Source organism: Garra rufa, chromosome 13 (assembly GCF_049309525.1).
Source record: "Garra rufa chromosome 13, GarRuf1.0, whole genome shotgun sequence".
NCBI lineage: Eukaryota > Metazoa > Chordata > Actinopteri > Cypriniformes > Cyprinidae > Garra > Garra rufa.
Window position 1 is genome coordinate 10371338 of NC_133373.1, and position 25032 is coordinate 10396369.

The window sequence follows — 25032 nt, forward strand, 5'->3', positions numbered from 1 at the left end:
GTGTGTCTTTTGCGTAGTTATGCTGCCCTCGATGGTGTTGCATAAATCGACAGTGCAGCCGTACCAGCGTGGGTTCTACTGCGCGGACGACAGTATCCGCTACGCCTATAAAAGCAGCACTGTGCCCTCTTCTGTGCTGACAGCCGTGGGCCTCCTCCTGCCCATTGCCAGCGTAAGTGCCCCATAGAGGGGCCTCAGACAGGGGACATGGGGCCAGGCGAGTGGGGCGTCTGCATGGGAAATCAAGTCTTCTGAGAGAGTTATTATAGTTTATAGCCTTTATATAGGAGAAACTGTGCTAAACCTTAGCTATATGTAGCCGTTCACTCTCTCAGAAGCCGAGCTACCATGTCAGACCCTCCTTCCCTGCCTGGTATTTCCCATAATCCTCGGCTGCCGTGTGCTGTGCTGTGCTGTGCCGCTACCTGCGTGTGTCTTTCTGTGACTGACCTGAAATCTCTCTCTCTTTTTCTCTCTCTCTCCCCCTCTCTCTTTTTATGTGTGTGCGTGTGTGTGTTTCGCTGTAGCTGGCCTGCCTTTCCTGATAATTGAAACTAGCACAATCAAGCCGTACCATCGCGGGTTTTACTGCAGTGACCAGTCCATCCAGTACCCGTATAAAAACGGGGACACCATAAGCGATGCCGTGCTCTGTGCCGCAGGCATTCTAATTGCCATCCTTGCTGTAAGTTCCTCTCTTATGTATATATATATATATATATTCATATAAATATACCACTGATTCATATAAACATCCCATCTACATCCCTCACCCCCTATTAGACCAGTAGAATAACCGTAGAAATAAATGGTGACTTCTAGCAGAGAATTCTACCCATAATTCTTTTAAAATCTATTAACCAATCCTCCCCATCCCATCTTTTCATTTAAAATATTTGAATAACTCAACATCAAGAGATTGACCATGGTCAGGGCTATCGCTGTCCCTCTTCTTCTTTCTGTCTCGATCTTATTCTCTCTTTTCTGTTTCTGTTCTGTCTTCTTTTGTCTGCATGTGTTTTGTTATATTGCTATTTTTGTGTTTTTACTTTTTTGAAAAAAAGTAATTCTCAAAAACAGCAATGCTGATTGTTTAAAATTGTAAAAAAAAAAAAATTTTTAAATGGATAATATGATAGAAAACTTCAGGATACTTTTAAATATACTTTTAGAGAATATACTTAGTGCCATGTATTTAAACATTTGTAAATATATATTTCTAATGATGCATTTGCGATGGATGTAGTGCAGTAAAGATATTCAGTTAAAATGTAATATTAATTAACATGCTATGGTTAAAATTAAAATCAAAGTTTACCTGTTCTTTGGTATATTAAGAAAGTGTACTTTAAGTTCAAAAGATTAGTGAATTAATTAGTGGAATTCACAATTTTAATTACAAAACCATTACAAAATGAGTAATTTGAAATATATTTTAATTTCAAGAAAACATTTAGGGATTTTTAGCTTTTTTTAAACTGAGAATTTGGGTGGAAATATCACTTCCACCCTAATAACTTCATTTCATGAAAATAATATCAAAGTGCTAAATAAAAAAAACCCTAATGGTCCAAAATATGATTTCCTAAATTTTTCATATTTATGTTATTTTGTATTTATAGTTTCTATTTTCTTTTGGATTTTGACAGATTTTGTGAGATTTACTACAATTTACAAATTAGTTCTGTCAAGCGAATAATCACGATGAATCACATCTAAAAGAAAAGTTTTTATGTAACGTGTGTGTGTGTGTTGTGTATATTTATTATGTATCTGTAAATACACACACATGCATGTATATATTTAAGAAAAGTGTTATGTTTATATATTAAATATAACTATATATAATATAAATTAAATTAATATAAATATACGCATGTAAATATATATAAACAAACAAATGTTTTTTAATCTTGATTTATCATTTGACAGCACTAAAATAAATAAAAAAACACCCTAACTAAAAGCCTCCCAAAATTCAATTTAAGTGCAGATAAATCTGGACAAGAGATTAAACTGCCTCACAGCTGCTGAGGTGTTGAATTAGTGGACATTCACAGCCTTTCTGACAGCTGTCAAAGGGTTAACCTCTTACAAATGAACCCAGTCACCTGGAGAACACATGTTCGACCAAGAACAAGAAAGAATGCAACATCAAACCTACATTTAGCTCTTGTGAAACTCCAAAACAATGTCTGAAAGCAAAAATTCAACATGATGCCAGGCCGAACCCCTTGTGGAATAAAGTGGTGGAGATGAGGGAAGTGGTCTTGCAGTAAAAGCCCCTGTAAACTGGCACCACACCAAACCATGACTCCATGGAGATCCCATAAGGAGACATGCGTGCCTCACTGTCTGGAGTAGACATGTTCCCATGCTCAGCAATTCTCCTGATTAAAACAAGGACTGTGTGTGCATATATATGTATATACGTGTGTGTGTGTGTGTGTGTGTGTGTGTGTGTGTGTGTGTGTGTGTGTTGGCACCCCTCACACAGCTGTAGTTAATTAGCAGTGTCTCCAGTCCTAGTTTGGTTAGGCCTCAGGGAAAGCAGTCCCTCTCTTCACTACCACCACAACAGCGTTCCTCTACAGTTTGAAGAGAGAAAAGAAAAAAGAGAGCAAGAGATAGTAAATATCTCATTAAGGCATGGTTTATGTACTTCATAACCCTTGCCTCTCTGCTCAAATTTACGTCCCGCTGGTTTCAAAACCCATACTCTAACTGCTCATGAAAGCCGTAACCTTTAGAAGCATAATACGTTCCATATCATTAAAATATCACCAGCAATGGGCAGGCCATGCTCAGTCATAACTCAGGTTACTCATTTTCTCTCATTTCTTTCACTTGTTTATTTTTGCTTTTTTTGATTCATGTGCTTTTCTAACTGGTACTTCATTTGCATGTTGTCTAACTCCACCCTGCATGCCCTACCTGACCACTGAAATCTTGTGATTATTATACAATGACACATTAATGTCTGTGGTACCACTTCACAAATTCACCGTCACTTTGTAATCTTATTGACATTTAGCTCTGTTCCAAAACCTAGTGAGCTGCCTTGTTTACTAAGGCCTGTATAGGCAGCTGCCTACATAGGCATCCTTAACTACCATTGAACTTGATAAGTGAGACATCTGGAACACTATGTAGGCAGCAGTTCCGAGCATTGCACAAATTGGTTAGAGTTGACGCATTTGAATTTTTGAATTGGCTTTTTCTTAGGATTTCGCTAGGTTTTGGAACAGAGCCTATGTGGAATATTAATCTCAGCTATCAGTGATTTATTTATTTTTTTCTATTGCAAATGAATCGTTCTCTAGATTGTGATTGGAGAATGCTACAGGATCCATTACCTGAACCAGGGCTCCAAGTCGTTTGTGGGAAACCCTTATGTCTCCGCCCTTTACAGACAAGTGGGCGTGTTCATCTTCGGCTGCGCCGTCAGCCAATCGTTTACAGACATTGCCAAGGTCTCGGTTGGACGGATGAGGCCGCACTTCCTAGACGTTTGTCAGCCTGACTACTCAACCATCAACTGCTCTATGGGATATATTACTCAGTACACATGTATGGGTGATGCCAGCAAAGTACAAGAAGCCAGGTGAGATAAAAAATATTAAGCAGCACAACTGTTTTCAACATTGATAATAATAAGAAATGTGTGTTTGAGCAGCAAATCAGTACAATACAATGAAGGATAATGTGTCATAGGAATAAATTACATTTACGTATTCATTAAAATAGAAAACCGCTATTTTAAATTGTAGTAATTTTATTATTATTATACTATATTATTTTTACTGTATTTTTTTTTATTAAACACAGCTTTGAGCATTCAAATTTTTTAAAAACAAAACGTTTTTAAAAAGTTATATTTTAATCAAATAAACAGCCTTGGTGAGCATTAAAGATTTTAAATTGTAATAATTGTTCACAATATTGTTTTTACTGTATTTCTGATCAAACACAGTCTTGATGAGCATTAAAGACTTTAACAAACAATAAAATGTTTCTAAAAATTGTATTTTCTTACTGTATTTTTAATCAAATAAACACAGCCTTGGTGAACATTAAAGATTTTAAATTGTAATAATTTTTCACAATATTGTTTTTACTGTTTTTTTATTTTATCAAACAGCCTGGGTGAGCCTTAAAGTCTTTTTTTTAAAACATGTTTTTAAAAATGTAAAAAAATAAGAAACTATATTTTTTTAATCGAATAATCGCAGCCTCTGTGAGCATTAATTTGAAATTGTAAAAAAATTCCACAATATTACTGTTTTTGCTGTATTTTTTATGAAACACAGCCTTGGTGAGCATTAAGACTAAGTTTTAAATATAAAAATAAAAGTTTTATTTATTTATTTATTTTTCTTAAATAAATGCATTCTCCGTGAGCATTAAAGATTTTAAATTGTAATAATTTTTCACAATATTACTGTTTTTGCTCTATTTTATTTTTATCAAACGCAGCCTTTTAAAACTTTTTAAAAAATGAAAAAACAATGTTTTTAAAAATGTAAAAAAAAAAAAATCTTTTTTATATTTTCTGTTTATATCAAATAAACAGCTTTGGTAAGCATTAAAGACTTTCAAAAAGTTTATTTTTTTTACTGTATTTTTTTATTTAAAAAAAAAACCTGTCAGCATGTTTTTAAAAATGTAAAATATTTATTTAAATTTTTTTTATAAATCAAATAAATGCAGCTTTGCTGAGCACTGATTTTAAATTGTAGTCATTTTTCACAATGTTATGGTTTTTACTGTATTTTTTATCAAACGCAGACTTGGTCCTTGGTGAGCATTAAAATTATTAGTAGTATTAGTATTTATTTTTTTATTATTATTATTTTTATCAAATAAACAGCGTGAGCATTAAAGACTTTCAAAAACATTAAAATATAACTAAACTAAAATGTTTACTTAAAAATCTATTTTTATATTTCATCATAGAAACTTGACAAATAAATAAATAAATACATTTTTGTGCATTTAATAACAAAGCATTAAATGTTCTTTTGTTTCTCCCTACAGGAAATCCTTCTTTTCTGGACATGCTTCATTTTCGATGTACACCATGCTGTATCTTGCAGTAAGTACACACACTGCATGGTGCTCTCACACTGTCACGGTTCTGTTATTTATCTAAAGAGCTGTTCATTCATGGCTGTTATGTCTAGTATGAAACAGAGACCCTCTATCGCCCCTTCACCCTCCTCTGTGGGTCTCCGAAATGTGGGTCACTCTTATTTTCCTTGTTCATCTCCCGGATGGACGCACTTCACCTGTTTTTATTTGTGCAGCTGTATAGACTTCCCTCCCCTCTGAAGTTGTCCTTCATTTCTCTCTCATTCCTAATGCTTTATTTATTTTCTCTTTTCTCTTACATTCTCTCCTTATGCAGGATCCCTAATATAGCTTTGCATACACACAAAGGCAGATTTCACTCAGCCTCCTGGAGTCTCTCACTGTATGTAAAGCCTCTTTCAAAGGCTTCAAACTTTTCACACGCAAGGTCCCTCCACTCCTCCCTCCTTTTATTCGAATTCCTTTCTTTCTGGATCTAAATCATCAGCATCTCCATGGGCCCCTACACCTTTCAGATGGCAGGAGGTGGAGCCGCTCGGCTAACGGAGGTTGCCAGGTGTTCATTCGCAGTGTTTTGAGAGATTATTTGAGAAAGTTAAGAGGGTGATGGAGAATATGTGTGCTTAAGTGTGTTTGAGGCCACAAACCTGTTCCGTCTCATGCAGGTTTGGTTCTAATGCTCTCAAAACAGCCATTAAAGTAATGTGTGACTTTGACAGCTGGGCCTGACGCCTGAAACACTGACCTGTGCAGCACTTCCTATGCAAGAGGAAGCAGTACGTTAAGAACCAGACCCCTGGCAGGTTCTGTTGAGTGTTTTGTGACTAAAACGATCCGTTTTTACACATAGACCTCGTGTATTTCAAACCATAGTGATTAGCCGCAAGGCAGGAGAGATGTCAGCCAGTGTCACACATCATTATTCATGGAGAAAAGCAAGAATTTGGAAAAACAGGATTCTAAAAAGCAGACATTCAGCATTTTGGGTCTTAATTATCATTTTGGATTTGTCTCTGAGGGGCAAATTGTCAGATGTTATCAGAAATCCTGGCCGGATTTCTCACAGCTGAAGCCAATGTGTAGTCAAAGTCCATTATAAAATGCGAACATGTGAATAGACTATTATGTTAAGATACAAGGTGATTCTCTAAGATTATTTTACCATCTGCTCTTGGCCTTCAGAGTTAAAAACGAGAGGCCAAGAGAGAATGCTCTGAGATATCAAAGCACAACACATGATAAACAGAATTGCAGTGCTGAATAAATCTGGAAAATGGGAAAAACAAGTGCTCTCGATCAAGCAATGCCGTCTTATTGACTGGAGCGTTACCCTTCCCTGGCCTCGCTCCCTGTAATTATCTCAGTCTAGCTGTCATGCTTCATGGGTCAGACGCTGAAGTCATAATGAGAGCTCACACCATTCTTGTGATCCCCTTTTATTTGCACATACGCAGCCCAGGTCAAACTAGACTGGTCTTTGTTCTCACCAAATTTGTGAATGAATCATTCTGGTTTAATTGCTCAACACAGAACTCACACCTGTTTCATGACGCATATTAATTATTATTTTATTTTTTTTGATGTTCCTTGTAAAAACCACAGTGATTACACAGAAACCAAGATTAATTTCCATTAAGTCTGCACCTTTTGTCTTTTTTTTTTTTTTTTTTTTGTAGTTTTAAAATGTGACATGACTGACTTCTTTTTTTTTTTTAATTGTTAGATCAGTATACATTTTCTATAAAATTAAAGTCATCTATCATGAAACTGCATGTTAAAAAATAAAATTATGAAATAAATCTGAAATGTATTTATTAAAATTTTAATTACATACATTATACCATTCAAAAGTTTAGGGTCAGAAGTTTTATTTATTTATTTCACAAAGGATTCATTCATTTGATCAAAAGTGATAGTAAAGTTATTTATAATGTTAAAGACATTTTTATTTGAAATAAATGCTGTTCTTTTAAACAGTGTTAATCAAGGAATATTGAAAAAATATGTAATATAGGATACAGCACTGCAAAAAATGCTTTTCTTACTTAGATTTTTTTTGTCTTGTTTCCAGCCAAAATATCTAAAAATTATTTAAATTCAAATCTAAAAATCTTAAATCAAGAAGGATTTTCTAGCCAAGTAAAAAAAATTGTCTTGTTTTCAGAAAAAAAAAAACAATTTTTTTTAGATATTTTGCCTGGAAACAAGACAAAAAAATCTCAGTAAGAAAAGCATTTTTTGCAGTGAGTGTATTAGAATGATATCTGAAGGATAATGTTAATGTAATGTAATGGCTGCTAAAAATCAACTTTGCCATCACAGAAATAAATACTTTTATTATTTTTATTATAATTATTAATCATTCTTATAATTCTGACTATAAAACTACAATAATTAGAATTATTCAGATGTAAAGTAACAGTTTTACGTATATATACACACTGCCATTCTAAAGTTTGGAATCAGTAAGATTTTTAATGTTTTTAAAGAAGTTAATTATGCTCATCAAGGCTGCGTTTATTTGATCAAAAACACAGAAAAAAATAAAATTGTGATATTACGGTGTAAAATAAAGTTTTTCTATTTTAATATTTATTAAAATTTAATTTCTGTGATGCAAAGCTGAATTTTCAGCATCAGTCTTTAGTGTCACATGATCCTTCAGAAAAGAATTTTGAAAACTGTTGCCAACATTGATGATAAAAGTAAAAAATCAGCATATTAGAATGATTTTAGAAGGATCACGTGACACTGAAGACTGCAGTAATGATGCTGAAAATTCAGCTTTGCATCACATAAATAAATAATATTTTAAAGGATATTAAAATCAGAACTATTATTTTATATTATAATAACATTTTGCAATTTTACAGCTTTTTTATGTATTTTTGATCAAATAAATGCAGCCTTGATGAGCATAAAAACCTTTTTTTTTTTTTTTTTTTTTTTTTTTAACATTACAAATTTTACTGGTTCCAAACTTTTGGAATGTGTGTATACTGGGCACATTTTCATGTTGAAATGGTGCAGTTTGTTTATTTATTTATAAGATATCTCTGCTTCATGTTGATCATAGTCAGGTTAAGATGCTTAAATATAATAAGTTGAGCTCTACCCCCTAGAGTGACTGCTAGACTGCTAGTACTATACATATATGTGGATGAATGGTGTATATCAGGGTCTTAGTGAGCCACAACATCCATGCAGATCAATGCCAGAGTGGCTGTTCACCCTCATGTGCTCATTGAATTGAAACAGCAGTTTCCTAGTTTGTTCTAGGAAGCAAGTGTATGTGGGTATTTCGTGGGCAGCAAACTGGTTATTTCCTAGCTTTTCTATGACCTCCACACTCCATATTCTAATGACTTCTGGTTTGGCTGCTGTGTCACTGCACCTCTCAGACCACATGGTGACACAAGATGCTCTAGTAAGCCGTAGTGACCAGAAAACAGACGGTGAATGATACGAGACCATGGACAGAGTAGAAACAAGCATAAACCACTCCGGCAAATCTTCTACCTGCTGTTTTCAAGCTTATTTCTCTACATTGTGGTCATTAACATGGCTGCGTTGGCTTTGCAGTAATATTTTTGGACCAGAACAGAAAAGCCTTCAGCGGTCAACTTTGACAGTTTTCTACCAGAACTGGCAAGTGCAAATGCACTTCAGAGTGACCCACAAAACCATGCACAGCGCCATGAAAAACCTTTGAAAATATTACGAAATAAGTATCGTTTTCCTCACTCACCTTTTTGGTTAAGCTAATATGATTTATTATACCACATCTCTCTTGCTTTTTCTGTTTCCCGTCCCAAGTTGGCCTTAACACGCCATTTTGTGGCTGCTTCTATGACCTGAACTAGTCAATTCCTGGGGTTAAAGGATTAGTTTATTCACATTTCTCCAAACCTGTATGACTTTCTATTTCAGAATTCAAAAGGATAAACCTTTATTTACATAAAAAGTATCAAATGGGGTCCATATGACTCTGTTCCAAGTAAAACAATAGATTTGCTTGTTGTTTTTGGCTAAAACAAAACTTGAAATGGAAAATGAAGTTTTAAACAACTTAAATGTCAATAAAAAAATGAATCCTTTATTAACCAACCAGGATCTTTTCCATTGTCCCATTTGATACACCATTATCAGTGCTGATGGTACGACCCAGTTCGCCTGCAGGGAGGAACCAGATGGAGAATGTCAGTAGGATGGAGCTTGCTATCTTCACAGGGCGTGTGTATATGTTTGTGTTTTGAGTTCGGATGTCGCTGGAGAATTTAAGACCACACCGTCTGCCATTCCTGCTGCCACCAACTCAAAAAGCAAAGAGATGGGAGAGCCATATACACCCCACACCGTCTGCGTCACGTTTGGCTTATCTGAGCTCTGATAGCAAGATGCTAAGAGGTAGATTTGATGGGCTGTATCTGAGCCCTCAGGGTCTGCTGTTCTTATCAGCTCTTGGATGCCTACGTGTGGAGAGGACCCCACTCTCGCCCTGAGGAACAGAGCCACTTTAAGAGTTTGGAGAAGTCGCAGAGCTCATCTCTACATCTTCAGACTCAGACGTGCTGGCTTACAGCTAAAGAGATCAGCGTCAGTAGGACTCCATGTGTCAGACGTCACCCTTCCATGACCTCTCGCAGTCCCAACATATACCAGAAATCTCTTTTTGCCATTTTAGTGTAGAAAGCCCTTAAAGGTTGTATCAGCGATTTATAGCCTAAAACATAAAGTGTCAAATTCAGCTGACCTTTCATCACGATCCGCTCGCTGCCTGCCCCATAAATTGTCTGTGAAAAAAACGCGTCTCTCTGGTCAGCCTAGGGTCCGAGATATGCCAAAAAAACAATCGACGCTACCAACCTTTCCACACAAAAACAAACAGTGTTCCAACCAATCACCGTCAGGGGTTTGGTGTTGTGGACTTTCGCTCCGCCTCCCTCACGTCCCAGCACCAGTAGGAAAGTCCACAACACCAAACCCCTGACGCTGATTGGTTGGAACACTGTTTGGTTATCTGTGGTGTGTTGATAGTGCCGATTGTTTTTTTGGCATATCTCGGACCATAGGCTGACCAGAGAGACGCGTTTTTTTCACAGACAATTTATGGGGCAGGCAGCGAGCGGATCGTGAAGAAAGGTCAGCTGAAATTGACACTTTATGTTTTAGGCTAGAAATCGCTGATACAACCTTTAAGTTGGGATGCCGTGAGTCCCAATTCAAAAAAAGTAGAAGTAGAAAATGTCTTCGAGAGCTTATGGGTGGATGTTATCCAGAGGCCCTGGTTGTCTTGTTTGTCTTGCGGTCATTTGTTGGTTTTTGAAGTGAAATGACGATAACATTACCCTCATTGTGCAATATTCACTGTTGTGCGAAAAAGAGCATGAGAATGTCACTGCTGCTCTAAAGGTCTCTTTAAAGAATAAATTAACTTCCAGAATTAAGATTTCCTAATACTTTACTCACTCCCATGTCATCCAAGATTGAAAGTCGAAAAAAGAAATTAAGGAAAGGAAAATATTCCAGGATTTTTCTCCATATAGTGGACTTTAATGGAAGCAAAAGGGTTGACGTTCCAAATTGCAGTTTCATAGGGTTCGGTTTAGGGTTAGTGTTAGGGTTTCAATCCCAGCCGAGGAATAAGGGTCTTATCTAGCGAAACGATTGGTCATTTTCTAAAAAAAAAAAAAAAATGTAAAAAATAATATACTTTTAAACCACAAATGCTCGTCTTGCACTAACTGGACTTCACACGTTACATAATCAGGTTGGAAAGGTCATGCGTGACATAGACGGAAGTACCGACCCAGTGTTTACAAAGTTAAGGTGCAAAGAAACTCAAACAACCTTTAGGAAAAAACAATGACGTAAGATGATACTGAAGTTGGAGGAGAAAATGAGATGGAGTTTTTCGACCTAACCGGAGAACACAGACGAAGAAAATGACCAGTCATTTCACTAGATAAGACCATTATTACTCAGCTGGGATTGTGTAGAGCCCTTTAAAGCTGCATTGAAACTGCAGTTTGGACCTTCAACCCGTTGCCTCCAATTGAAGTTCACTATATGGAGAAAAAAAACCTGGAATTTTTTCCTCAAAGTATTTTTGACTTAAGAAAGGGAGACATGAACATTTTGAATGACATGGGGTGAGTAAATTGTCAGGAAATTTTCATTCTGAATGTGAACTAATCCTTTAACTTTGGAAAACCAAACTGCTATTTCTAGCTCTTTATTATTAGGTTGGAAGGTTGGAAAACTCTGAAAGCCTTCATGAATAATCAGAACAGTAAACATAAAATTATTTTGTTCTCAGTTTGTCATCTGTGATGTGAGAAAAAAAAAAAACTCTTAAAAGCCAATAACAAAACAAGAACATAAAGAGGAAGGGAAAACCCCGGGGATTACTCATTCAGTTCATTTTCACAATCCTAATTTATTAATTCACTTTTGTGATTTAATTTGCAGTCACGTCAGTCAGAAATAAGCGGACAGACCTCTGTCTCCATAAGCCACAGATCTGCGGTCGAAGAGCGTTCCGTTGCATTCACATGGCCTGATCAAAGATATTATTGACACGTTTGTTTGTAAGTTCTCCGCTGGAGCTTTTTTCAGCATTGGAATGCCAAGCGTATTAAAGCCTGTGGTCGAAATAGCTACAGATGCTCGGTTAGAAATTTTCTCTTTACTGCCAACACTGAGGCCAAGCTGGACCGAAATGAACATGAGTATGAATTTATTTATTTATCTTTTGCCTCAGATGAACTTTAGCCATATAATCAAGCAAGTATCTCCATTTCAGTCAGTCATCTGTGACATATAACTCTTTTATTTAGCCAGCTGTAAACCCAAGAGCTCATATACAGTAGCGTGAGAGGAAGAAACGTTTGCTGATGCAGGCATTTCAGCATATTTTCAAGGACTTCCTGCTTTGGGCCGCAATGTAAATTGAAATGAGACGGCAGGCCATATGTTGATTCCAATTGGTTTGTGGCACAAGCGCACAGCCGCGCATAAACACCCTTAGATGCTTATCGCTACCATCCTTCCGTTCTGAGGGGTTGTTTTTGAGAGATTAGATCAATTGAAAATGATTGAGGAGCCTCTATTTATCTTCAGTCTTGCTGCCTCTGAGGTGGCGTGAATATTTTTGGCCCATGTTGCGAAGACTCAAAGAGCTGTCAATCTGCTTGTACAGGCACACCCATCCTCGCATCTTCTGAGAATTTCATCCAGTAAGGAAACTCCAACTCCCAAACATCCTCAGGGAGGGATTCCTTCCTCTCTACGTACAACAATGCCTTCGGAGTGAGGAGAGAGCTGTTCAGGAAAGCAGACATGACCTTGTACACACCTTCGTTTGGGAGCTCAAAGCTCAAGATTGTCATTGTTTGTTTTGTCTAACAGATCGTGTGCTAGAGTGTTTATCAGTTAGTGTCTGCGTGTAAGGGTGTGTTCAGAGATTTCTGTTGTCTGCTGTGGTTTGGGCCATAATGGAAGTTTTCCTTCGCGTGTGGTGATGGATGATTACGGGAGGGTGATGAGTACAGGGTCCTTGACTGACCCAGTTTGAAGGGTTTCAGGACTGATGGGCCGCCGGAGCGTCGTCAACAGTTTGTCCTCCTGACCCCCATCCTCCACTCATCTTTGTAACCTTCAACCATTTGTTTTCTTACCCTAATGAGTCTTCCTGTTCACCGAAAGCAAACTCTACAAGGGGTCCTTGGATTTAGTTGACTAGAGAAACCGTTTTTTTTTTTGTTCACTCCTTTCCTTTTCTTTGTTTTTCTCCACCTTGGTTTGTTTTCTATCTAATTTTCTCTAAGCTGTTATGTAATAAAACACAAATGTTGCCATTGTCTAAATTGCTTTCCATCTCTGTTTCTTTAGTTCTACCTGCAGTCTCGGTTCACGTGGCGAGGAGCCCGTCTGCTGAGGCCACTCCTCCAGTTCACTTTGCTAATGATGGCCTTCTACACCGGATTATCACGCGTTTCTGATCACAAGCACCACCCAACTGATGTCTTAGCTGGCTTTGTCCAAGGAGCCCTGGTGGCCTACTGCATAGTAAGTACATCTTTGTATTTGAATCCATTTCAGGCTTCCTTAAATAAGGTTAAATCCTGTCATTAATTACTCGCCCTCATGTCGTTCCAAACCCGTAAGACCTTTGTTCATCTTCGGAACACAAAGTTTTTGATGAAATCCAAGAGCTTTTTGACCCTGCATTTAGAGCAACGCAACTTAAACATTCAAGGCGCAGAAAGGTATTAAGGACATTGTTAAAATAGACAATAGTGGTTCAACCTTAATTTAATGTAGCTACAAGAGTTTTGTTTGTATGCAAAGAAAACAAAACGTCTTTATTTAACAATTTCTTCTCTTCCGTGTCAGCCTCCACCACCATTTATGATAGTATCTTGTTAATGATGTCCTTATTACCTATCTGGGTCTTGAACGTCATAGTTGCATTGTTGTTTATGCAGGGCCAGAAAGCTCTCGGATTTCATCAGAAATATCTTAATTTGTACTCCGAATATAAACAAAGGTCTTAAAGGTTGTATCAGCGATTTCTAGCCTAAAACATAAAGTGTCAATTTCAGCTGACCTTTCTTCACGATCCGCTTGCTGCCTGCCCCATAAATTGTCTGTGAAAAAAACGCGTCTCTCTGATCAGCCTAGGGTCCGAGATATGCCAAAAAAACAATTATTGCACAGATAAACAAACAGTGTTCCAACCAATCAGCGTCAGGGGTTTGGTGTTGTGGACTTTCGCTCCGCCTCCCTCACATCCCTGCACCAGTAGGAAAGTCCACAACACCAAACCCCTGACGCTGATTGGTTGGAACACTGTTTGTTTATCTGTGGAAAGGTTGGTAGTGCCGATTGTTTTTTTTGGCAAATCTCGGACCCTAGGCTGACCAGAGAGACGCGTTTTTTTCACAGACAATTTATGGGGCAGGCAGCGAGCGGATCGTGAAGAAAGGTCAGCTGAAATTGACACTTTATGTTTTAGGCTAGAAATCGCTGATACAACCTTTAAGGGTTGGAAATCAATGACAGAATTTTCATTTTTGGGCGTACTATACTTTAAAGTATCTATTAAGGCAAGAAGCTGTTGTGTATTTGAAGTCAATCTTTGTTGGTTGCAATGTAAACCAATCTGGAAATGTTGTACTTTACAACATTTAATAACCATTGGCTTTGATCTTGTTTTCATCACAACATCTGGACTTTTTTCTAATATTGTTTAACACTGTGTTAACACCAGAAAAACTAATTAAACATTCTTTTCGTAAATATGCTGGCAGTTAACAACCCAACAACAAGTTTGACAATATAGCTTATGTTTTCTCGTTTCCCATGTTTTTCTTTTTCGTCCGTTACAGTCCATGACTATGTTTAAGCTCAACCCGAGGCAGATTTATCAGATAACTTGTCAAAAGAACCATTAAGAACAGACTGTATCTGGTGTCTTTTGAGTTAAGTGAAGACCGCAGGCCATTCGGAGTTTGAGGTCGGAAGGGGATCTGAATATCTGGAACCAGACCACAACATTCTCCAGACCCCACCCTCTCTCTTTTTCACCCCTATCCACAAAATTACTCATCCATCAGAATGAAGCATAATCTTTTTCTTGCTAATGCAGAGCATATTGCCTCAATTGCACCATTACCAACTCTCAAATGAAGAGAGGAGGGAGAGGGTTGTGGAAAAAGGAATTTTACACTTCATAATTGTGGCACATGTCGCTTTTGTTGGTGCCAGACTTTCCCTGCAGTAAGCAAAGCTTCACTTAGTTGGATTGTGTTTGGGGAAAACTGAGTCGAGGGGAACGGACTGAATGTACAAAAAGGCAGAACATTTTCTCTTTAGGAGAAATGACAATGCTAATTATTTATTTGAGAAACAGTTTATCTGCATCGGAAGGAGGGGGGCAGCACTAAGATTTGAAACCCATTTGATAAGAGAACCCATTTGCAAGACACCAAGACCTCTTCCCCAGATATCACTCCATCTACAACATCCGAAAGACAAATATCTAAATTGTTAGTGTTGAAATTGAGATGTTGAGTTGTGTTTCTCAACATTACAATTCCCAGAATGTCCTAGCAGTGTCTTTCTTCACTCTAATTAGCTGTGACAGCGCCACACTTTTTATGGTACACAGATGTTCACCAAACATCTCTCTACTGGTATCATGAACATTTAAACCTCAGTCCTTGAATCTCTTAAACCTGTGTGGTTAGTTTTCAGTTGGCTCTCACTGTTATTTATTGGCTTTCTGATTCTTCCAAAAGCAGTTTAGGCTTTCGCCAACCCTTTAATAACCTCATTAAGTTAAGAAAGACATTTTTAGTGAAACAATCTTGTTTTACTTAAATTATCCATCCACTATCTAACCCCTCAGGTTTAAAGTGTAGGAACTAGTCTTTGACACCTGGAGAAGTTTCCCCCCAGTGTGAGACCAGAAAATAGCAGATAAGTACAAATAAGAGAGGAGAAATGAGATCCTTTCCACTACAGATCAAGGCGCCCATGTACTTGTTTTAACGAGCCTACATTTGGAATCTGTTCTGCTCCCCATCTGTAAACGCTTTAGAGCTCCAATTAAAGTATCTCTAATGACCAAAGCTCAGATGGAGCCTATAGAGGTAATGCAAGGTACGTGTCTTTTAAAAGAAAAGTTATGTCCCCATACATCACGCATCGGTTTCGCACCGTAGGCGGCGGTGCAGCTTATCCAAACTACTCAGCAAGTAGTCTCAGACAGTTCATGGTTGGGAGGTACAGCAGTTCTTCTGGGCTTGGCTGTAGGTGCTGATTTCTGCTTAAGGGGCTTGTGTTTAAAGACGTTTAAAGGTTGTAAGCGCTCTGGGTCGGTGTCCAATTGGCTGGCTTCAAAGAAAACCGTGGAAAGTTACAGGTCTTGGTGAGTTTTGGCCGTACTGCAAAAGCTGATTACAGACTTACTGTATGTTCCATATTAAAGAGGATCAGTTCACATGGCGCTGTTGGACTGCGATGCCTACCGAGAACTGATCTCAGAACAGTCATGCAAGAGAAACTTAAAACGTCGAGCAGCACAATGTTAACTAGGCCATCAGTTTCGTTCAATCTCAAAAGGAGGCTCCTGAAGTCCTACATTCAATACTCGGGCCTGGTTTGTATCAGAAGTTTTGGCAAGATTCGCTACAACGTTACGTTACTGAAGTCAGGCAGCCCTGGCGTATGTTTAAATTCTGATGTCTAAATGTCTAAAGAACCCTTGAGAATCAGACTTCAGAAACCGCATTTTCCTTCTTTGTCTTTTCTGGACTGTTGACTGCGGCCACATCCTCCGGTCCTTCCTGTTAAAGAGTGGCGTGAGCTGTTTGTTCATGTCATCAAACACGGACCACTTTCTAAGCTGCTGACATGGATGGAGAGTGTGAGAGTTTGGCTGCTCGTGAGGCTCGGTTGCAGAGGTGTTTCCTGCAGGACTAGACAAGGGTGGAAACAGCTGGAGGCCAGCTCTCAAACAGCCTTTTCCTCTTCCCACTCTCTCTTTCTCTATCCAGAGCACCCCTCGAGTTCTCACACCGCAACAGTTCCTGGCTAATAGTATCCCACCGTTCCTCAAGAGCACAGAGGGGCATGTTCAACGTTCAATATTCCAGTTCCTCCAACGATAACGGTTCATAGCTAAGTGCTTCTGGTCTGGCTTGGGTTGCAAGATGGTTGTCCCGATATCCTATCGCTCCCTCCCATATGTTAGGCCTGAGCTTGACTCTTTGTTTCCACTGGCTGCCACAGCACTCTCCATGTAGCTATGGTAATGGATGCCGCCTTAAACCGAAAATAGTGCAGTGTAAGAAGAAAGGAAATTTTAACGGTGTTATTAAACTTTGCTAATGTTACGCTGGAGAGTAAAGCAGCCAAAACACAACTTGGTCTCCCCAATTATTATGCCGATGTGGCTCAGTGCCTGAAACTACAATTTAAGACACACGCATAACATAAGCATCACACTCTCACACATAATCATGTGCTGTGTTTGGCACTTTGAGGATCAGGCACACCCAAACCAATGGAAGACCACACACATGTGCGCACACTCAGACATATCATCTATGAACCTGTTCACAGTTCAGTTGAATCCCAGCTCCATGAGTCCACCAGTGAAAAGCGGCAGAAGGTCAGTCAAGCTGATGTAAGTAGCAGAAGTGTGGTTCATTTCAGTGTTTAGATGGAGTCAGTGTGCCCTCCCAGCTCCGGTATCCAAAATAAGTGTACATTATGTTGATCTTTTGACTCTTTGGCACCACTGTCGGATGGTGACAAATTGTTTGGTGTCATTTCCTGTCTGATTAAGTGAATGTGTGTGAGACGGTGCCGGGTGGAGCAGTTAGTTTGCCATGTAGATAATGTCAAACCACTTTAATACGGTGTAATCCAGAGATGGAGGCTAAAATAGTACATGAGGCAACTTGACGCCTTGCTGTTTTTACATATGTGACAATTTAAAGGGGTAGTTAACCCAAAAAAATGAAAATTCTGTCAGTAATTACTCACCCTCATGTCGTTGCAAACCCATAAGACCTTTGTTCATCTTCAGAACACATAGATATTTTTGATAAAAATGCGAGAGCTTTCTGACTTTCCATAGACAGCAAGAGTCCTACCACAGTCAAGGCCCAGAAACGTACCGAGGACATGATTAAAATAGTCCATGTGACAGACTGTCCCAGGAGAGCAGAAATCTTTGAATAAAGTAACTATTTTTGTTTTCTTTGCAAACAAAAAATATTCTCGTAACTTCATAAATTTACGGTTGAACCTGATGTCACATGGACTATTTTAATGTGGTAGTTGCGTTGCTTTTATGCAGGGTCTGAAAGTGGTCAAATTTCATCCAAAGTATCTTTATTTGTGTTCCCGAAGATAAACAAAGGTCTTATGGGATTGGAACGACATGAGGGTGAGTAATTAATAACAGAATTTTCATTTATGGGTGAACTATTCCTTTAATTCTTCCCCTAGTTGGTGAAACCGCAATAAGATCAGCACACACACACAGGCTTAGACAAACACGCAAAACAGCTTCCTGGTGCTGACTGGGCATTCAAACACAATGGAGCGAGTTTGCTGTGGAAGAACACTTTCAGACAGAGGGCCGTGACACAGGAAGCACTCACCCCGTGACAGGTTCATTGGCAGCCTGTGATTGCAAGTCAGAGGTTGTAGTGCATTAAGAAGCCTATTGTGAGAGACAACTCTCGAGTCATGCTGGACAGTACGGCTGAATGCTGACTGCAGCTGATGGCACATGTGATAGCACATTGCACACAATTGCAGATATGGAGACGTTTGGCCATTATCAGATGCTCTATCTTGCGTCAGCCCTGTCAGTTCTTTTAGATCACTGAGTGGCTTTTCTGAAAATATTGCATTGAAAATATTGTTTTGTGTATATTTTATAAGTGCTATAAATGAAGCTCCAGTGGCATAGGCATAAAGCGCGTAATGGTGACTTTTTTTAACACGATTGACCCGAGTTCGAATCCGCTTTTTGTCGATCTCATTCTTCTCGCTTTTCAAATCAGTGGTGTAGGGAGGGCTTTATTGTCCCATGGCAGCATCCATTTAGTAATTTAAATATAAAAATAAGTTACACTCAATACATTATTAGTGCATACTGTTTTATAATGTACTACAGAGGTGCAAATATCTGCCACTTGCACTAAGTAGTATAAATAGCATCTAACTAATATTATTGTTAAAAAACGAACTACAATATATTAAATGTAAATGTAAATATCGGCATTGGCCCGATATAATAATTATGCCGATATGTCTTGCCGATAAGAGGAATAACTCACTTGTGCTTGTAAATTAAAATAATTTTATATATACTGATTTATCATTAATGTGTAATACGTTACTTTTTTTTAACAAATTATGTGCTCTAAAAGATTTTTAGAATTGAACAACGCTTTGCTTTAGACCATCTACTAATGTTAAATGTTAAGATTGAAATTAAATTTATTTATTAATTAATTAAATTTTGGGAACCCCTTTTCGCATATTTGAACCCTTTACAGCAGTGACTATTATTTTGAGATCCATCTTTTCACACACTAAAGACAATTGAGGGACTCAAATGCAACTATTAAAAAAGGTTCAAACATTCACTGATGCTTCGGAAGGAAACACGATGCATTAAGAGCCGTGGGGTGAAAACTTTTGAACAAGACGAAGATGTCCAAATTTTTCTTATTTTATTGAAATATAATTTTTATTTTTCATTTCATTTGCTCCCTTCGGAAGCAACAGAAGATACTTGCGTGTTTCCTAGAAGACAAACCAAGTTCAATTTACCTTGACCTTCAAATTCAAAAGTTTTCACCCCCTGGCTTTTAATGCATCCTGTTTTCTTCCGGAGCATCAAGTGGCATGTATTTTAAAGAAATGTTCTACAAATGCCTTTTTCAAGCTAAACTTTTCACAAACATAAGTATATGAATTATGAAACAATATGTTTTTTGGACTTTGAAAAAAGCTTGTTTAGCTATACTTGCTCTTATAATGAAATCCTTCATAACTGCAAACAGTCAAAGGTTCTGGATCTAGTTTCCTGATGTCATTCGATCGCAATGTGAAGGTCACTCTGGAAATGTCATGATCTTTCTGGCGTACTTTCACTCATACGGGCCGAAGACGGTCACCGGAGGCCCTATAGGATGAACTCATCCGCTGTAACCTTTGGATAAAGCTCTCTTTGTATGGGAGCACAACGGCTTTCACTGAAAGGATATGCAAGAAACAGCTGCTGGAAAGATGATTCCAGAAGTCTTTCTGTTCCCTTTCTGTTCGCTATCTCTTTCCACACACACACTTACAAACCTGTTGATAGTCACAGCTTTACCAAATAGGAAAGTTTTTTTTAAACACTGTGTGCAAGTCTCTATGCGCTTTTTCTTCCCCCTTGGCATCGCCCAAGGGCAGTACGCCGCTCCGGGGTGCCGTGGCTGACAGCAGCTCCTGCAACATGTCAGGACAATTTAGCTGTTAGCTACCCCAAACACTGACCTCTTTTCCTGTCACACACTGGCCCCATACTCTTCACACACTCATAAATAGAGTGTGTTTACGCATTGGCAGGCTTTCTGGAATCGGTGATTCCACGCCGCTGCCGTCCAGCTCAGCTGTTTTGCATGCTTCAGTAACGTTCATGCTGTGTCGACGGCTAAATATCCCTAGGCCTCTCCTATGCCCGCATTACCGTGAAAGCATCCCGTCTTTGGCATGAAAGGCCAGTGACTCAGGCTTGTGTATTTTCAGCTCTTTATAAATCCGTTGGGTGCAAGCCTAGTCTAATGCCAAGGGCACACTTCCTTTCTTCCCCTCCCCGGTTTCCTGTTTTGCCAGTGATGTCATTAGGACGTAAAGAGAGGGTTGTCGGGCATCTTTCCTTGACAACAAAGTTCTTCCCACGCCAAGTGAGACCGTTAATACTGACCTTAGTCTTTCGCAGTCAAGACCGAAACAAAAGAGCTGAGGGGTTTCCTCTTTATCTTTACTACTGACTCAATGTTTTTTAAGGCGTGCGCGTAAGTTGACCGCTCTTATCAGTGTGTGACCTCATATGCATCTGTATGTCACAGACAATGCTTTGCCAGTCTTTATATCATCTCACATGTTACTCATTGTGGCCAGCTAAATATGCAACAATGCTTCTGAATAACTATATTAGGGCAAAGTTTAATAATTTGTTGGTTACTTATTTATCATGTTTTCTCAAACTAGTCACTTTTGCAGTTGCTAATACCCTGCTGGGGCATTTTTAAAGAAGTTTATACTGTTGTCATTGGGATTTCTACCACAGAATTGAACTGAATTCATAAGGCATTTTTTAAATTCCAATTGAGTTTGAATTACGGTAGCAAATGGAGTCTAGAATTGCAATTAGAAATTGAGTTAAATAAAGTAAAATTAATACAATTAAAATAAAAAAAAACAGTGAGTGGAATCAAAAAAGATTCACTTTAAAAAATAACTTTTAAAAAATCAAAAAAAAAAAAGTTCAAAGTATTGAAGTTTAAAGGTTTTGCACCTCTATTGTTAAGTATTAATGTTAAATTATATATATATACATATATATACACTGATATATATTTCATAGTTTTTTTTAATATACGTTACTTTTCAAAAGTTGTCTATATTTTTCCGATTTATTTTTTTCCCCAAAGATGCATTAAATTAATCAAAACTAACAGTAAAAACATTTACATTTGTTATAAAAATGTCTTTCTAAAAATGTTTAATATATAAAATAGTTTACGATATATATATATATATGATTTTACGATCTTACAGACCTATTCATGTAAATAATATTTCTTAGTGTATTAATATGCACTGCTTTTCAAAAGTATGGGTCATTTTTATAAGATTTTTTATTTATTTATTTCTATATTTTGAAAGCGACTCTTACATTCTTAAACTTCTGTTTTATTACTTTTTTTTTTTTTTTTACTATATTTTTATTCAAATAAATACACCCCTGGTGAGCATAACAAACTTCTTTCAAAAAAATTAAAAAATCGAATCGACCCAAGTCTTTTGAATAGTGATAATAGTAAAATACAATTTTATAGACCAGAATAGAAGACAACTCCATTTCTCAAAATGCAATTAGCTGCTATCTTAAAAATAAATCAGTCAGTTCAATTTCCTGTCCTTTTCAAAATTTCAATTCAGTTTCCTGTGATTTATGGCCACTTTGGTTTAAATACATGATTTTAAAACTAATTCTCGTTCAACCCTTTTATCCACTAGAATAATATTCCGTAGCTACTGTGACTTGATTTGCATCCTGGTAAGAGTTTGATTCTCAAATGATCTAATGTTTCTTTCTCTCTCTCTCTCTCTCTTCTAGGCCTTTTATGTATCAGACCTCTTCAAACCCAAAGCCAAGACTGCCACGCCCCCTCCCTCGCCAATCAAGAAAGAGCTCCTCCCCTCGTCTGACATCATAGACCGGAACAACCATCACAACATGGTGTAGGAGGAGGAAACGGGAGGATCCGTTTGCAATCTCCCCATCCCTCACCTCTCCCCGAAATCCCCTGAAGAATCCAGAACAGCCACCTGTGACAGAGGAGCTCCGGCCTAGCTGGCACCTCCTCTCTCTCATCTGACAGTAGAATGTAGGGACAGGACAGAGACAATCCTTTTGACTCTTATTCTAATGACCTCACTATCCTAGAGCCCGATTCGAAAGGCCAAAACAGACAAAAAGCTAACAAAAAAGCGATTTCTCCCTCAAAATACTGGGGAGAATGAATTCAGCTCCACTGACGAAAGCAACACGCAGAATGCGTTAATGAGCGCCAATGAAGAGAGCGAATGTGAGGCTGGTCACGTGACCAGCGCTTCTCTCTTTCTCGTCTCTGTGGCCTTTCAGCAACAGTAATAGGACAACAAATTCCTTATTAATAGGAATGATTGGTTTTACCTGCGATGTAATTAGCACAGATATATTAACAATATAAAGAAGAATAACTTATAGCACTATATCCGAGTTCATTAAACGTCACCACTCGCTATCTGAGAAGAGTAGCTTCGAGAAGCTTGATGAAGATCGTATTTACCCATCAAAGCTGAACTTAGCTACCCAAACAGTGGCCTAACTATTGGAGAATGCATTTTAAAGGGTTTGTAAATGGCGGGTGGGTGGGTTTACACATTTTTTTTTCTTAGATTTAAATAGAGTTTTATTTTAGATACATAGATGATTTCATGATGTTCGCCGCCCATCCCTGCCTGATTCTGGGGGCGTGGCTGAGCCGTGCCGCCTCGCTGGCTTCTGATTGGTCAGGGGGCGGGGTTAGACGTCGGAGAGGTGTGTCTCGTCACCACGGTCGCCGGGATTGACTCCCGATGACCGCACTGGCACATTTTTATTTTGTTTTATTTTTGGAACCGGGAACGAGCTTCTTCCGCTGGCTGGTTTGACCTCTTTCCCTTCCAACTGCATAATCACTCAACTTTAGTTGTGTGTTTTTACCCAGAATGCCACCTGTGCCCAATGCCTGAGTCAAACTGCCCCGAAAAGGGGATGTGGGGTCCCTCGGCAGGACGATCTGTCCCATTTGTGTGTGTTTGTATGTGTGTTTCCGCACCCATGTGAAGAAACTTAAGAAAACTGTGGACTCTTTTTTTTTTTTTTTTTTTTTTGGAAATGCCTTTTCTTAGCCTATCGTGATGATGTCTACTGTCCTCACTAACAGCTGTACAGTACTGCCTGATTATTCCAGAGAACACATCCATACAACACGAGTCAAGCTCCAAATGTGTTGCACATCCCTCCCATTGTATAGTCCGTCCTTCTCATTTCAACGAACCGTTTTATTTCTCTCTCAGAAGTATATAAATAATGTATAGATCACTAAAATTTAACTATGTAAGATATTATTTCTGAACATGTTCAGATATATCCACTATGAATTTAAAAACGCAATGTGTCATGACCTGTGTTATTTACAAAGTGCTGCTTTTATGAGCATTGATTGACAGATTTTTGTATTTAGGTAACTAAACTATTGTAGATTTGTGATAGTACGTTTTTAATAAGCGTTGAATAAAACACATACAATTGTATCAAATTCACTATTAGTATTTTTGTATTGTCTCATTTTGTACAAAAGAAATAATAGCAAAATGTTTTTGTTTTTCTGCTAAATGTACTTAGCTCTAATACATGTGCTTTTAAATAAAAGCTCGTTATAAACAACAAAACAGCGTTTGGTTTCTTAGTCAATGTTTGTTATTGTGTGAAATTGAAAATGTCCTAGTAGTTTGAGTAAAATTGAAAAAATTTTAAACTATCTTTTTGTGCCACTTTGCATGTTACTATTTCTATTCTATTCAGTTTCTATAATTTCTATTTTACAATATTTTTTCTATTTAAACAAATTTCAGCATCATTTCTTAGACAAATGAGAAGCATTTCTTCAGACACATGATTCTTTAGAAATCCTCAAATCTCATGATTCTTCAGAAATTATTCTAATATGGATTTTATTTATTAATTAATTAATTTATTTATTTATTTGTCTATTTACATCTTACAATTCTGATTTTTTTTCACAGAATTATGTGATACAAACTCACAACTGTGAGTTAAGACACAATTGTGAGAAAAAAAGTCAGAATTGCAGGATATGAACTTGCAAGTGCGAGAAATAAAGTTGCAGGATAACTGCAGGATTGCAGAAAAACTTGAAAATTAAGAGAAAATTTTCAAAATTGCGTGATAACCCAACTGCAAGAAATAAAGTCAGAATTGCGAGATATAAACTCACAATTGTGAGTTAAAACAATTGCGAGACAAAAAATTCTGAATTGTGTTGATAACTTGCAGTTGTGAGAAATAAAGACAAAATTGTGGGATAACTTGCAATTTTGAGAAATAAAGTCAGAATTGCAGGATATAAACTCGCCGTTGCAAGCTTTTAAGATAATTGCAAGAAAAAAGTCAGAATTGCAAGATAAGAATTAAACAGAAATAAAGTCAGAATTGTGGGATAAAGCGCGATTGCGAGAAATAAAGTCAGAATTGCAGGATATAAACTCACAATTCCGAATTATTAAAACAGAATTTTGCAAGTTTTTAAAACAGAATTGCAATATAACACAATTGTGCGAAATAAAGTCAGAGTTGCAGGATATAAACTCAGAATTGTGCGAAATAAACACAATTGCAATTTATTAAGACAGAATTGTGGGATAACTCGCAATTGCAAGAAATAAAGTCAGAAATTCGGGATATAAAATCACAGTTGCAAGTTTTTAAGACAGAATTACGAGAAAAATGTCAGAATTTTTGGAGATAATCTCAAAATTGCGAGTTATTACGACGGAATTGTGAGAAATAAAGTAAGAATTGTAGGA

At 37.6% G+C, this 25032-nt stretch overlaps 1 protein-coding gene across 1 annotated transcript; it reads left to right on the forward strand.

Annotated features, from left to right (window-relative positions):
- On the forward strand, positions 1 to 23877 carry plpp3 (phospholipid phosphatase 3). The gene is made up of 5 exons (XM_073816567.1): positions 1 to 172; positions 3324 to 3604; positions 5038 to 5095; positions 12985 to 13161; positions 22016 to 23877. The coding sequence occupies exons 1-5, from the start codon at positions 20 to 22 to the stop codon at positions 22142 to 22144; spliced, it is 798 nt and encodes a 265-aa protein (XP_073672668.1). The 5' UTR covers positions 1 to 19; the 3' UTR covers positions 22145 to 23877.
- The last annotated feature ends 1155 nt before the right edge of the window (positions 23878 to 25032 follow it).

Bases quoted from the DNA above. Each gene is read 5' to 3' on its own strand.
- plpp3 (XM_073816567.1), top strand. From the start codon at position 20: ATGCTGCCCTCGATGGTGTTGCATAAATCGACAGTGCAGCCGTACCAG. The intron at 173-3,323 runs GTAAGTGCCCCA...ATCGTTCTCTAG, and splicing joins TCCTCCTGCCCATTGCCAGC to ATTGTGATTGGAGAATGCTA. The intron at 13,162-22,015 runs GTAAGTACATCT...TCTCTCTTCTAG, and splicing joins CCCTGGTGGCCTACTGCATA to GCCTTTTATGTATCAGACCT.